The sequence below is a fragment of the Erinaceus europaeus genome, chromosome 13 (genome assembly GCF_950295315.1).
Source record: "Erinaceus europaeus chromosome 13, mEriEur2.1, whole genome shotgun sequence".
Taxonomy (NCBI): domain Eukaryota; kingdom Metazoa; phylum Chordata; class Mammalia; order Eulipotyphla; family Erinaceidae; genus Erinaceus; species Erinaceus europaeus.
The window spans coordinates 90,618,509-90,633,860 of record NC_080174.1 but is presented as its reverse complement, the minus strand read 5'-3'; the positions used below and the strand labels follow the sequence as shown (position 1 = coordinate 90,633,860).

The 15,352-nt window shown below is 40.1% G+C and overlaps 4 protein-coding genes across 4 annotated transcripts in view; 1 reads left to right on the top strand and 3 right to left on the bottom strand.

Annotated features, from left to right (window-relative positions):
* Window positions 1-13,328, top strand: part of LOC132542596 (zinc finger protein 14-like) — a 256,001-nt gene extending 242,673 nt beyond the window's left edge. The window contains exon 2 of the mRNA XM_060205104.1: window positions 13,049-13,328. The gene's annotated coding sequence lies outside the window, so the exon portion shown is untranslated. The remainder of the gene's footprint in view (window positions 1-13,048) is intronic.
* LOC103127679 (zinc finger protein 709-like) overlaps window positions 1-15,352 on the bottom strand; it is a 471,063-nt gene that overhangs the window by 314,867 nt on the left and 140,844 nt on the right. The gene's annotated exons all lie outside the window — the stretch shown is intronic.
* LOC107523550 (zinc finger protein 709-like) overlaps window positions 1-15,352 on the bottom strand; it is a 596,771-nt gene that overhangs the window by 445,443 nt on the left and 135,976 nt on the right. The gene's annotated exons all lie outside the window — the stretch shown is intronic.
* Window positions 5,199-15,352, bottom strand: part of LOC132542594 (zinc finger protein 709-like) — a 28,893-nt gene continuing 18,739 nt past the window's right edge. The window contains exons 3-4 of the mRNA XM_060205102.1: window positions 7,852-7,909; window positions 5,199-6,197 (exon numbers count right to left, since the gene is read on the bottom strand). Coding sequence (XP_060061085.1) covers window positions 5,609-6,197; window positions 7,852-7,909 — 647 coding nt within the window. The 3' untranslated portion in view covers window positions 5,199-5,608. The remainder of the gene's footprint in view (window positions 6,198-7,851; window positions 7,910-15,352) is intronic.

Here is a 15,352-nt window from a genome sequence, read left to right as displayed (position 1 = left end):
GCTGAGCTAAGAAGGCAACTAGCTGAACAAGCTAAAACAGTATCAGAGCAAGGCAACAAAAGAGATGAACTCCAGAAAGCAGTAGAGGGCAGAGAGAATAGAATCTATGAGGCTGAAGACAGAATTAGCAAGATTGAGGAAGAATTAGAAACAACTAAAAAAGAAGTAAGAGATCTCAAAAACAGATTAAGAGATGCTGAAAACAACAACAGAGTCCTATGGGATGACTTCAAAAGAAACAATATACGCATTATTGGCTTACCAGAGGAAGAAAGAGAAGGAGAGGAAGAAAGCATTCTCCAGGCCATAATAGCTGAAAATTTCTCTAGTCTAGACAACACCAAAGACATAAAGATTCAAGAAGCCCAGAGGGTCCCAAACAGAATTAACCCAGACCTAAAGACACCAAGACATGTCATACTTAGAATGGAAAGGAATAAGGATAAAGAAAGGATCCTCAAGGCTGCAAGAGAAGAACAAAATAGTCACCTACAAAGGAAAACCCATAAGATTAGCAGCAGACTTCTCCATACAAACACTACAGGCCAGAAGAGAATGGTAAGATATCTATCGAGTGCTCAATGAGAAAGGCTTTCAGCCAAGAATACTATATCCTGTTAGACTGTCATTCAGACTAGATGGAAGCAACAAAACCTTCTCAGACAAGCAACAGTTGAAGGAAGCAACCATCACCAAGCCTGCCCTGAAAGAAGTTCTGAAAGGTCTCCTATAAACAACCAGACCACCACAAATAGGACATATATCAAAATACTCTAAAACTCTACAAGAATGGCGTTCAAATATCTTCAATCTTTAATATCAATAAATGTCAATGGCCTGAATTCACCTATTAAAAGACACAGAGTAGGAAGATGGATCAGAAAACACAACCCAACAATATGTTGTCTACAGGAAACGCACCTAACTCAACAAGACAAACACAGACTTAAAGTGAAAGGATGGAAAACTATCATACAAGCCCATGTTCCACAAAAAAGGGCAGGAACAGCTATTCTCATATCTGACATGATAGACTTTAAAATAGATAAGATTAGAAAAGATAGGAATGGACACTACTTAATGCTCAGAGGATCAGTCAATCAAGAGGACTTAACAATTATTAATATCTATGCACCCAATGAGAAGCCATCTAAATACATCAAACTTCTACTGAAAGGGCTACAACAATATATTAACAGTAACACAATCATAGTATGGGACTTCAACACCCCACTCTCTCAACTTGACAGATCATCCAGGAAGAAAATCAGTAAAGACATAAGGGAGATAGATAAACTAGAACTATTGAACATTTTCAGAGTCATTCATCCCATGAAACAGGAATACACATTTTACTCAAATCCACATGGATCATTCTCAAGGATAGACCATATGTTAGGCCACAAAGACAGCATCAGCCAATTCAAGAGCACTGAAATCATCCCAAGCATCTTCTCCGACCACAGTGGAATTAAACTAACACTTAACAATCAACAAAAGATTAGTAACAGTGCCAAGGAAGAAATTAAAATGTTTCAAGAGTTCAATGAAAATGAAGATACAAGCTATCAAAATATTTGGGACACAGCTAAAGCAGTCCTTAGAGGGAAGTGCATAGCTATACAAGCACACATTAGGAAACAAGAAAAGGCACAAATAAACAGCCTGATTGCACATCTCAAAGACCTAGAAGAAGAACAACAAAGCAATCCTAAAGCAACCAGAAGTACAGAAATCACTAAAGTTAGGGCAGAAATAAATAACATTAAGAATAGGAAAACCATACAAAAGATCAATGAAAATAAATGTTGGTTCTTCGAAAGAGTAAACAAAATCGACAAAACTTTAGCCAGACTCACAAAACAAAAAAGGGAGAACACCCAAATAAATCGGATAGTAAATGAAAGAGGAGAAATCACAACAGACACTGCAGAAATTCAACATATCATGCGAGGCTTCTATGAACAACTATATGCCACCAAGCTAGAGAACATGGAAGAAATGAATGATTTCCTAGATACCTACCAACTTCCAAAACTAAGTAAAGAGGAAGTGGATAACATGAACAGGCCCATCACAGCTAATGAAATTGAAACAGTTATCAAAAATCTCCCCAAAAATAAAAGTCCTGGACCAGATGGTTTTACAAATGAATTCTATAAAACCTTCAAAGAAGAACTAATACCTCTACTTTTAAAAGTCTTCCCCTCCTTGTTGTGAACATGTGTAAGCCTGACAGAGCTTAGGGAGAACCACCCCCATCCTTGGATGGAGGTCTGAGAAGATAACCTCTTGGTAAATCTCTCTCAACTGAGGTGAGCATAAGGGGGGAACTCAGACTTGGTTCTTTCCTTCTTGACTCTCAGGTCCACAGATACCCCAGTACTTCCCTCTATAAACTGCAGGCCACATGGCCACAGATTCACTTATTCAAAGTCACCTTCTGTTCACAGAACAACACACCTTATCACACACTTTATCACCTCAGACCACAGACAAGAGAAATTCCAAACTATATGGTCTTTTGATATTCATCTTCGCTCTGTCTCACTCTACGGGTTCAACCCCTATGCTTCTCTCAAATACCTTTGGATAATTAAGTTGCTTGTGTCATGGAAAATAACTGTCTTGTATCTCATCAATTCCTGTCATACCAGCCCCCAACCTTAGGGGCATGCTGACTGTTAAGAAACCTGTAATTTCTGACATATTTCAACAATAATTACCTTCATTGCTTTTCTATTTAACTCATGTCCACTAATAAATGGACTGTAGGATTCTGGGATTCTAGGCACGCTAAGAGTACCCTGGTGTCTTTTACTTCTTGTCACCCCTGTTGTGAGCGAGAAAGAACCAGCCCGTTACCTTTCCACTGGAGACCACCCCGCCAGAGAGGGAGATACCCCAAAACCCCTCCACTGCCCAACAACTGCCTCTTGCTGACAAGTCTTGTGCTCGGTCTCTGTGCCAACAATGCCCCCACCTCATCCCCTCAAGTCCACGTACCCTGAGTTACACCAACGCACCTGAGCATCTGGCCCAGGTGGCATTTCAGAGAGATGGGAGAAGTCATGTAGAGCTGCTGTAGGCTGCGCAGCTTGTGAATCTGAGCCTTCAACAGGGAGAAGAGCTCCTCCTAGTGGCTCCCCCAGATATTCAGGACTCATGAATGAAGATGGCCTTAGGATGAAGATGAAGAGTTTCTGAAGTTTTCTCATCTTGCCTTGTCAGGAAATAGTGAGGATGTTGGTGAGCTTGGCAGGACTTAACTTGAGGGGACATCCATCCTCTCGTCTTATCAGATTCCCTGCCTCACAAAGCACCCTGCATTCCTCTGCAATGGGCTCTAATTGCGTATTCACTGTTGGTCCTCACTCCCCCTGCCTCCACACTTTTTCCTTCTCCCTGCCCCCTATCGTACATATTTCCTTTGTTCCTGACTCTTCCGCCAGAGGAGAGAGGCAGGAGAGAATTGTGTTGTGATTAGAAGAGATTAGTTTTTTGAACCGCATCCCCTCTCTTGGATAAAGATTGAACTGCGTTCTCAGCTCAGCCCTGGTCGTCTCTCCCACCCACACAGCTAATCCAGCACTACATAGTCATTGTTTTGCCTGAAAGATCCCCACCCATTCCATTCCTTTGATCTATCTCCTTTCTAGCTCAAGACCCTCCCTGCCTGCAGGGGAGTATTATTAATCCTACCAGTTAAAACCCTTGCAACAGTTGCTAAGGAAGTTCCTACCCTTCCAGTCCCTTTTGCTTTTCTCCACCCCTTTACTAGCCATTTCTATTTCTCACCTGCCACTTCCAGGTCTGCCCTTTAAAAGGCTGTGCTCCCTGATCAATAAAGAATCGAATTGCTTTGCCACCATGAGTCTGTTCCTAAGTCATCACTCTCGTGTTGCCTAGTGAGTAGCAGCCCAGACTGGCTCCAGTCGTGTTCTCTTCAACCCAGAGAGTACACGCCCGGGAAGAGGCACCCCCATGCTAGCCTGCCACTCAGGTTCCTTACTAGGTCTATAAAGTCATTCTAAAATGTTTATGTGGATAAGAATTGTTTTTCTTTTTTAAATAAAGGGTTATCTTTTAAAACTTTTTATTGTTGTTGTAGTTATTACTACTGTTCTTATTGATGTTGTCAATATTAGATAGGACAGAAAGAAATGGAGAGAGTAGAGGAAGACAGAGAGGGCGAAAGATAAAATAATAAGCACCTTCTAACTCTATTCACCGCTTGTGAAGTGACTCCCATGCAGGTGGGGAGCTTAGGGCTCAAACCGGGATCCTTATGCCATTCCTTCCATTTTACGTCAGTCCTTGAGCATGACCCACTGTGCTGCTGCCCAATTCCCAGGAATAGTTTTTCTAATGTTGCTGAGGAGTTATTCTGATGCAGTCTCCACCCCCAGGTTTTACTACACCCCGTGAAATCCTAGCAGTGCCCCCTTCAACCAATCCTGGCCCTACACGTCACTCCTGGTTGTCGCCCAATAAAAAGCCCCCTCACCCCCCCCCTCTCTGGGCACTCAGCTCTCTCTCTCTGAGATCTCGCTCCCTGATCTCCCCCGTGGTCAGGTAGTGGGCACGGCCACTGCTGGCTGGCTCCACGTGGTCTGAACCAAACCCCCCCATCCTATAATAAAGATTTGTGTACCCCTTTGTTCTGGATGTCCACTCTCTTCTCTGCGGTGCAGCCCGACACCAGACCATCACAACAACATTCTAATGCCAGTGATTTTGTATGTTTATCAATTTTATCATGCCCGTTCATTGTTGACATCAGTAAATTCTCAGTACAAAGTGAATTTATTTCATATATTAGAATTTAAGACAAAGAATCAAAGTACATACTCATATTCCTTTCATGTATGGAATATTCAGAGGTGTGGGTTACCTCGTATAGCATGGAACTGTGATTTCTACAATTATTTAGATATATTTACTTATATATTAACAGAAGATGGAGAAATAGACAATAATCCAGAACATGTCTCTAGCCCATGTAGTGCAAAAGTTCACACCTGAGAACTATTACATTGAACAACTAGCCTCTACACCATGTCTCAGGTTGCATCTCTCTCTCTCTCTAATCTTTAGTACACAGCTTATGCTCAAAAGCTTGATTTCCACTGGGAATATTTTTGTGTTTGAAAATTAGTGGAACAACTGAATCTTTTACTACATAGGTTTTTGCTTCACTGTGAATACATTTTTATGTCTACAAAGAGGGCCAGAATAACGGAATGTTTTCAACACTGGTTACATTCATCAAACTTTCCTTAATGGTGAGTTATTTCATGTTGACAAAGATGACAGGGTGAATCCATGTTTTGGGGTTTCTCTCCACTGTGAGATCTTTTACGTCTCCAAAGTAAACTGGCATGAATGAATGTTTGTTTACATTGTTTACATTCATAGGTTTCTTTCATGTAACTAAAGAGAACTATAACCCCTGAATGCTTTACCACATTGTTTACATTCATGGGGTTTCTCTCCAGTGTGAATACTTTCATGTCTCTGAAGATGACTGGAACAACTGAATGTTTTACTACACTGTTTGCATTTTTAGGGTTTCTCTCCACTGTGAATGTTTTCATGTGTCTGAAGATTACTGGGAACAACTGAGAGTTTCACTACACTGTTTACATTCATAGGGTTTCTCTCCACCGTGAGTTCTTTCATGTCTCTGAAGATTACTGGATCTAGTGAATCTTTTACTACATAGTTTACATTCGTAGGGTTTCTCTCCACTGTGAGTTCTTTCATGTCTCCGAAGATTACTGGGAAAACTGAATGCTTTACTACACAGTTTACATCCATAGGGTTTCTCTCCACAGTGACTTCTTTCATGTATCCGAAGATTACTGGATCTAGTGAATCTTTTACTACATAGTTTACATTTGTAGTGTTTCACTCCATTGTGAGTTCTTTCATGTAGCTGAAGACTACTGGAATCTCTGAATGTTTTACTACACTGTTTACATTCAATTGGTTTCTCTCTACGGTGAGTTCTTTCATGTAGCTGAAGACTACCGGAATGACGGAATGTTTTACTACATAGTTTACATACGTAGGGTTTCTCTCCACTGTGAATTCTTTTATGTAGCTGAAGAGTACCAGATTGCCTGAATTTTATACTACATAGATTACATTCATAGGGTTTCTCTCCACTGTGAATTCTTTCATGTTTCCTAAGACTACCGGAACGACTGAATGTTTTACTACATAGTTTACATACATAAGGTTTCTCTCCACTGTGAATTCTTTTATGTATCTGAAGAGTACCAGATTGCCTGAATGTTATACCACATAGATTACATTCATAGGGTTTCTCTCCACTGTGAATTCTTTCATGTGTCCTAAGATTACAGGAATAACTAAATGTTTTACTACACAGTTTACATTCATAAGGTTTCTTTCCACTGTGAATTCTTTCATGTGTCCTAAGACTACTGGAATAACTAAATGTTTTACTACACAGTTTACATTCATAGGGTTTCTTTCCACTGTGAATTCTTTCATGTCTCCTAAGACTACTGGAATGACTGAATGTTTTCCTACATAGTTTACATTCATAAGGTTTCTGTCCACTGTGAGTTCTTTCATGTTGGTCAAGATGATTAGAATGAGTGAATAATTTGTTGTATACTTCATATTCTTTAGATTTTCTACCATTATGACTTTCTTTGCCCTCAGAGATTTTCACAGTTGTATTCCTGTAAAATAATGAATAATTAATTAATGACATTTTAATGAACAAAATTGAAATTGTGTCTATTTTCAAAATGCAGGATACTATTTTACTTAATAAGCCACAAAATCAGACATTTACAATAGATTTTACTAAAAACATATACTGAAAGATACCACAAATATTCAAAATAAAGTTAAAGATTTGGTAAAAAGGGCTGGGCAGTGGCCCACAAGGCTGAGCACACATGCTGTAATCCTCAAAGACCTAGCTTTGAGACCCTGGTCCCCACCTGCAGGAGGAAAGCTTTGCAAGTGGTGAAGTAGGAATGCTGGAGTCTCTCTGCCTTTCTCACTCTCTGTCTCCCCCTTCCTCTTGATTTCTGGATGTCTCTATCCAATAAATAAACAATTAAGATAAAAATTGGTGAAATCAACAAGGGGAACAAAAAGGAACATAAATATGTAAATAAATGTTTAAAAAATTGATGAAATCTAAATACTTTCATAAAATATGCTAAAACTAATTATATCTTCAGAGGTATTTTGTATGTATTAATTGAACTAGTATTTGTTAATAGCAAGTGTTAGGTTTCTGTTGACATTTTTTATTGAAAAGATTGATCTTTTCTCTAAGTTTCATAAAATATAAATATTCATACATTGAAGATATTCTTATTGTTTCCAAGTGTAATATTTTATAAATACTAAGCATCTTTGCCCCTTTTTAAAATTTCAGTTTACTTGTTACATGTGAGAAAGATTTTCCTATGAAGTAGATAAAAGACAGATAATATAGAACATCATTATGGTACGTTTGTTGCCAGTGACTCAAATGAAAACTTTAGTCGTATAGATCATATACTTCTTCTTTGAGTCACTTGTCCAACCGACTATTCTACAACCTATTCATGAAGTATTTTTGATGAGCTTATTTGAAAATTTTATCTATTTGTTGTAGTGATTGTAAATTTCATTTTCTTAATAAATTGTATTCAAAGGGGTGCTATGTAACTGTGAAATCAGAGCACACAGTGAAGAACCCATGAGTCTACTTATACAGGGAAACCATGCAGGCACCAGATCTCAGTAAACTACTCAGAGACAACATTTTTGACAACAAGGTGGTACATCACACTTCATTGTAATTGTATCTCTCACCGTTGTTTACTCCCAGGCAAGTTATGCTGCTCTTTGGTGGAATTTTCTTGTATCTTTTCTAAAATTACAAAATACAAATGTATTAGAAATTATAAAAGTAAGTTGACTTTTTGATCCATCGTGACTCATGGTCAAACCTTGCTCACTTAACAGTGTCTCCATTCTACATTGCTGAACAAAAAGTGATTTGTCTTCTGGTTGAAAAATTAAGGCAATTATCGTTACCTATTGAAAGAAAGTTTCTGAAGTTTTCACACATCACATCTCTGTAGAGTTTCTTCTCTGAAGGATTCAATAGTGCCCACTCCTCTTGAGTGAATATCACAGTTACATCTTCATAGGTCACTGAGCCCTAAAATGTGTGCAATATTTTCTTGTGAGAAAATGCGAGCGACAACAGTTTATCCATTCAGTCTCTATTTTATTTAAGTCTGTGTATTTTTGTTTCATCTGGAAACATGTCTTCGGTGATGTGAGCATCAAATACCTCTTAATCATTGTCTAGAGGTTGGTACACTGATTAGAATGCTGGGCATTCTTTCACTCAGGCCCTGAGTACAATCCCTGGCATCACATGTGACAGACAGATATCCCTATTCTCACTATTCCCTCTATAGTTTTGTAATTACTTAACTGTAAATCCTTAGAGGACTGTGTGGGAGTACAACTGATAGGGTGCTCAAGTTGCCATATAAAATGACATAGAGGGCAGGGGAGACAGCATAATGGTTATGCAAACAGACTCTCATGCCTGAGGCTCCTAAGTCCCAGGTTCAATCCCCTGCACCACCATAAGCCAGAGCTGAGCAGTGCTCTGGTGTTTCTCTGTGTGTGTCTCTCTCTACATCTCTCTCAAAAATAAAATTAATTAAAAAAATTTAAAAAATATAAAAAAAATAAAAATAAAATGACATAGATTTGTGGTCTTAGAGGTTGTCCAGTGATCAAGCTTTGGACTCTCAAGCATGAGGTCCTGAGTTTTTTCCCTGGTAGCACATGTGTCAGAGTGATTTCTGGTTCTTTCTCTCATCTCCTATCTTTCTCATAAATAAAATCTTGAGAGGAAAAAAAAAGGGACCTAGATTCAATATCCTTATTCTCACATGCAGGTGGATGGGGAGACACTCTTCACAAGTGGTAGAGCAGTTTTGACATTTTCTTCCTTATTGAAAGGGAGAGTTTATATACATAAAGAGAATTTGATAGGGAGAGTGAAGTAGAAGTTAACTAGAATTGAACCTATAGTCCCGGGGGAATTAGAATTCAATGAGTGGTGTACCTTCTTAGTACCTTCAGTTCTTTTGTTTAAAAGAAAATAAACATTAATTTCATTTATTAAATATGAAAACAATTTCTTATGACACACAGATATAGAGATATCTCTACTTCACTTTCCTTATTCAATTCTCTTCACCTACATAAAACTCAAAAATATTAATAAGACAGAAAATGGCCACTGGGTTAATGAATTTATAATGAATCCACAGTGATAAAAAAATGGGATAAAAAGTTACACATGATGATTATGATAATCTTGTTAGAAATGAAAACTCTCTAGACACACATAGCCCTTTATAAAATTAACATCATTATTGAAGCATGAAAATTATACTTTTTAGAGTGATCATACCACACTAGGCTTCTCTGTGTAGAGTCAGTGTCCAAAAACAAAGTTAAAAGTGCAAGAATGTTATATAAATAAATTAATTATTATCAGGTGCGCGGCAGTGGTGCACCTGGTTAAGTGTACATGTCACCATGAAACAGGACCTAGGCTTGAGGCCTGCTTCCCTCCTGAATGGGGGATACTTCATGAGCAGTAAAACAGGCTTGTAGGTGTCTCCTATCAAATAAAATGATGCAAAGAATAAAAGGCTTTCTGGAGCAGTGAATTCAAGCATCTCACATAACCATTATGCTATGTACCCCTCAGTGGAGGGGAAAGGGATGTGGCATTATGGTAGTGGAAACTGTATGGAATTGTATCCCTCTTATCCTATGGTCTTGTCAGTGTTTCCATTTTATAAATAACAATTACATAATAAAAAAAGAGTAAGTGAAAAAAATGAGGGTGGAGGAGATAACATAAGGTTTCCGCCTGAGGCTCTCAGGTTCCAGGTTCTATTCCTTGACCCACCATAGGCCAGGGATGATCAGTGCCCTGACAGAAAGGGAAAGGAAGAGACAAGAGATACAGAAAGTAATATGATGGAAAAAACAGAAACAGTAAATTAAACATGTATCTATTAAAGAACAACTTATTCAAGAGAAAAAAAGAGTCAGACTCTGATGGGGGGCAAGTCACTTACCCAAGAAACTGCCATCTCTTCCTCACTCCCTGAATGTCTTTCAGGCCAGAAAATGGAAGATCAATCACAGCAGTAGCTTGAGACTCTGTTGGAAATCTAGCAGTACAGCCTCCTCTTCACTGGACAGTATGGCCCCTAGATGGAAGATCCTGCAATGAATAAAAGTCACAATACCCTAGATGTTCAATGTAAATCAAGAGATTATGGAAACATTTAGTGAGTTATCCTGCCTATTAGGACCATTAAAAAGCCCACAGATTATATTGACATCTCTTTCCAACTCTTTAATTTTTCTTACACAAAAGCATTCACAAAAATCTACTAAGACGGGAGTTGGGCGGTAGTGCAGCAAATTAAGCTCACATGGTGCACTTAATCTCACCTAAATACTGCTCAGAGATCTATATTAAAACAGTGACATGGGGAGGTGGCTGGGGTGGATGGAGCCAAGATGGCAGCTTGAAAAATACCCCTGGCATAAGCTCTTCAAGGTGGCTGCTTTAAACCTGGGAATTTCAGGTAAGGGTAGGATTTCTAGGCCAGCGCCAGATAAAGAATGTAGGGGAGCTCTAAGGAACCAAGAAAGAGCCCTATAACCCACCCTTAGGCTGGCAAACAGAGGCTGAAAAGGACAAAAGAAACATGGAGTTGGCCCATGGATGTGAGTTTGACTCTTTTCTACTGCACTCCAAGACCAACCTCCACACAAGAGGAGTAAGAGAGCCAGCTACAGGCAAGAGACCACTTAATATAATTTCTTTATCTAAATACCAAACTCAGCATGTGCCATCTAGAGGAGGGGGTTATTTTCCCAAGCAAAGGTTTTTTCTTTTCTTTTTCTCTTTCTTTTATTTATTTTGACACAGGCTAGAGCTCAATCACTTATCTGGAAACAGAAACACCTAAAATCACCAAAACAATCTTGATGAGGGGAAACAAAAATGGTGGCATCACACTCCTAGATCTCGCACTATATTATAAGGCCATCATAATGAAACCAGACTGGTACAGGAATAAAAATAGGTACACAGACCAGTGGAAAAAAATTGAAAGCCCAGAAATAAACCCCCAAACCTATAGTTACCTAATTTTTGATTAGGGGGGCTCAAAGTATTACATGGAGGAAGGAGGCTCTCTTCAATAAATGGTGCTGGGAAACTGGGTTGAAACATGCAGAAGAATCAAATTGAATCACTTTATCTCACTAGAAACAAGTCAACTCCAGATTGATCAGGGACCTGGATGTTAGGCCAGAAACTATCAAATACTCAGAGGAAAACATTGGTGGAACTCTTTTCCATCTAAACCTCAAGGACAACTTTGTTGATACAAATCCAACTGCAAAGAAGACTAAAACAACAAAAAAAAATCAGTGGGACAATACAAAACTGTAGAGCTTCCATATAGCAAAGGAAACCATCACCCAAAGACCCCGCAAAGATTTGCAGATCTTCATATGTCATACATCAGACAAGAGGCTAGTAACAAAAACATATCAACTATATAAAGAGGTCACCAGACTTAGCAACAAAAAAGACAAATGATCCTTCTAAAAATGGGCAGAGGATCTGAACAGAATATTCACTACAGAAGAGATCCAAATGGCCAACAGACATATGAAAAACTGCTCCACATCACTGCTTGTTAGAGAAATGCAAATAAAGACAACGAGCTACCATATTGCCGAGCTATCCTGCGGGTGCTTCTTCCTGGGCACTTGCTCGTGCTCTCTGGGTTGGAGAGAACTCAACCTGAGCCAACCTAAGCTGCTGTGTGGGAAAGGGATAAGAGACTCGTGTCTTCGGAGAGAGAGAGAGACTCTGGGACTCACGGAGCAGGAACACAGTGCAATGCTGCCTTTATTGATCTGCCTTTTTATATCTCCTGAGGCGGAAGTGGCAGGGTGGAAATAAGGATGTGACTAGGAGAAGGGGCAGAGTGGAAAAAGAGCAAGAATCAGTGGGGATTAAACCAATGCCCTGCAGAAAGGGTGGGTCTCAGACAAAAAAAATGATTATGTAAATAGACCACAGTGTTAAGCAATGCAGGGTACCTGGTGAATAACTAACACCACATCAGCCCCATAAGAAAGTCAGACATCAAAAATGACAGCAGCAACAAATGGTGGATAGGTTGTGGGGACAACAAAGGATCTCTCTTGTACTGCTGATGGGAATGTAAACTGGTCCAACTCTTGTGGAGAGCAGTCTGAAGAACCCTCACAAGACCAGAAATGGACTTTCCTTATGGACCAGTCATGCCTCTCTTAGGGCTGGACACCTAGTCAGTCACACCCATCCAAAAAGATATGTGTACATCTATGTTCATAACAGCACAATTCATAATAGCCAAAACCTGAAAACAAACCAGGTGCCCAAGAACTTTCTCAGATGAACAACTAAGAAAGTTGTGCTATACATACACAATGGAACACTCAGCCATTAAGAATAATGAACCCACCTTCCCAATACTTCCTGGATGGTGCTAGAAGGAAATATATTAAGTGAAATAAGTCAGAAAGAGAAAGATGCGTATTGGATGATCCCACTCCTAAACAAAAGTTGAGAAACTAGAACAGGAATGAGGATACAAAGCAAAAATAGCAGTACTGTACCAACGTAAACACTCTGAGGGAGTGTTAGGGTAGATTATTAGCTTCACTATAGTGGCATGGGGGTAGGGACACAGACTTTTGGTGCCAGGGATGGTGTTAATATACACTCCTATTAACCTAAAGTCTTATAAATCACTAAACTATTGGAGGGGTAAAATATATTGAATATCTTAGAATTTGTGATGCATACACCCCAGTTCTGAGTAGACAGTCCTTCAATCTAAACACAGATTTTCACATTTGTAACCTCATTAAAATTTCAGAGTGGAGGGAGTCGGGCTGTAGCACAGCGGGTTAAGCGCAGGTGGCGCAAAGCACAAGGACCTGCATAAGGATGCCGCTTCGAGCCCCGGATCCCCACCTGCAGGGGAGTCGCTTCACAGGCGGTGAAGCAGGTCTGCAGGTGTCTCTTTCTCTCCTCCTCTCTGCCTTCCCCTCCTCTCTCCATTTCTCTCTGTCCTATCCAACAACGACGACAACAACAATAATAACTACAACAATAAAACAACAAGGGCAACAAAAGGGAATAAATAAAATAAAAATTAAAAAAAAATTTCAGAGTGGGCTTAAATTAATACATTTCTATTCATGACTTGCTCTTTGATATACTAAATCAGGGTTAGCACAGAGGTTTAAGCAAAAGGACCAGTGGAAGGTTCCCAGTTTGAACCCCGGGTCCCCACCTGCAGAGGCATCGCTTCACATGCAGCAAAACAGGTTTGCAGGTGTCTATATCTCTCTCCCCCTCTCTGTCTTCCCCATTTTTCCATTTCTCTCTGTCCTACCAAACAAAAATGACATCAATAACAACAACAATAATAACTACAACAATAAAAAACAAGGGCAACAAAATGGAAAATAAATAAGTAAAAAAGAAAAAAAGAAACACTACATCATCAATAATCTTAGACCAGGGTGACTAGAAACAACTGGTCTTGTCAGTATTTAAGATACAATTATTTGTAAATACCATTAAATGACATAAATCATAGTAGATTCCTATATGGTACAGGAAATCTTTTTTTTTTCTTTTATCCAGAGCAAAGCTCAGCTCTGGCTTATGGTGGTGCTGGGGATTTAACCTGGCAACTTTGGTGCCTGAGGCACAAGAATCTCTTTGCAGAACCATTCTGCTGTCTCCCCAGCCTTGGTACAGTATATCCTAAACATGGGGTCACCAGATAGCCCCATCATCTGGGACTCTAGTCAGGGAATTTTAAGAACCCCACATAGACATGATAGTCCCAGACCTCTAACAGATCTCTACTCTCTCCTCCGTCACTGGTCATCTCCATCAGGAACAGCATCATGGAACCCCTTGTGGGTCTCTACAGGACCTAGCCTTCAAAGTGGAACAACCATGGTAGGGACTGCCCCACTTTCCAAAGGGAGACTGGGTTAACATACTGTGCCACTCATGGAAAACTTGACCTGAAATGAGTGCAGCCTAGCATGTTTCTACATATGACTATGAAATCAAGCTCAGACCTCCAAGGATGCAGAGGTTACACAGGCTCCTGTGCTGAATATGGGCCCCAGATCAGATCAATGGGATTTATTGTTGGTGGGGTACTTATATTTACTATTTATTGCTAGAGGGTAGATAGGATAATGGTTATGCAAAGAGAATCTCTTGCCTGAGGCTCCAAAGTCTCAGGTTCAATCCTCTGTACCACCATAAACCAGAGCTGAACAGAACAGATCCTTATTTGTGGAGTAGACTCCTCTTTGAAAGCTCAGGGTTTACATGCCATAAATCCCGTGGTTCCCAGGTTCAATCCCCACCCCCAACTGCCCACACACACAGGGGATGGGTGGTGTGGGGATGGGGTCCCAGTCATCAAGGAAAGCTGGGTAACTTACCTGCTGTGATGAGATTTGCTGGCTCCTCTCAACTGGAGAGGCTGGAGCAGCAGGCAGAAGACTTCCCAGAGCTAGAAGATTCTGTCTCTGGAGACAGAAGCCTGAGACTTTATACCTGTCTCCAACCACCTCCCCACCCTTTGAATTCTGACTGCTGATAGGAGAGCAGGACAGCTGAGTGGATTAAGGAGTGTCAATGGGTTTATCTGGCTCAGACTTTTCCCTGGATGACTTGAATGAAGACTTGCTCCACATAGACCAGAAAGGGTAGGGGTGGGGCCAAATCAGATTCACAGCTTCATTCTTAGGCAGTGTGGAGCTTTCCAGAGGCAGGAAGGCAGGCAGTCCTGGCTGTGGAGGTCACCCATGCGAGAGTCTGAACTGTCACACTGCCACAGAAAACACCTGAGATGACCACATGTGGACACCACTTTGACCACATAATATACACATTTTCACACTTAAAGAGGTCCTGGTGAGGTATTCTGAGTGGGATGTTGGGTTCTCAGCAAGGGATCCCAAATTTTTACCACAAGAAAATCATATGCTAGAGTGATTTTCTGTCTCTCTCCCAAGTCTCGAGCCCGAGCACTGTGCCATGTCTGCTCTGCTTGGTGCCCCCAAAGCTTGGCCTCACTAATAAAGGATACTATAACTGTCAGTCCACACATGAGTCTAAAATTTGCTAGTGCCCCCATGAAGGAAGTAAAAAAAA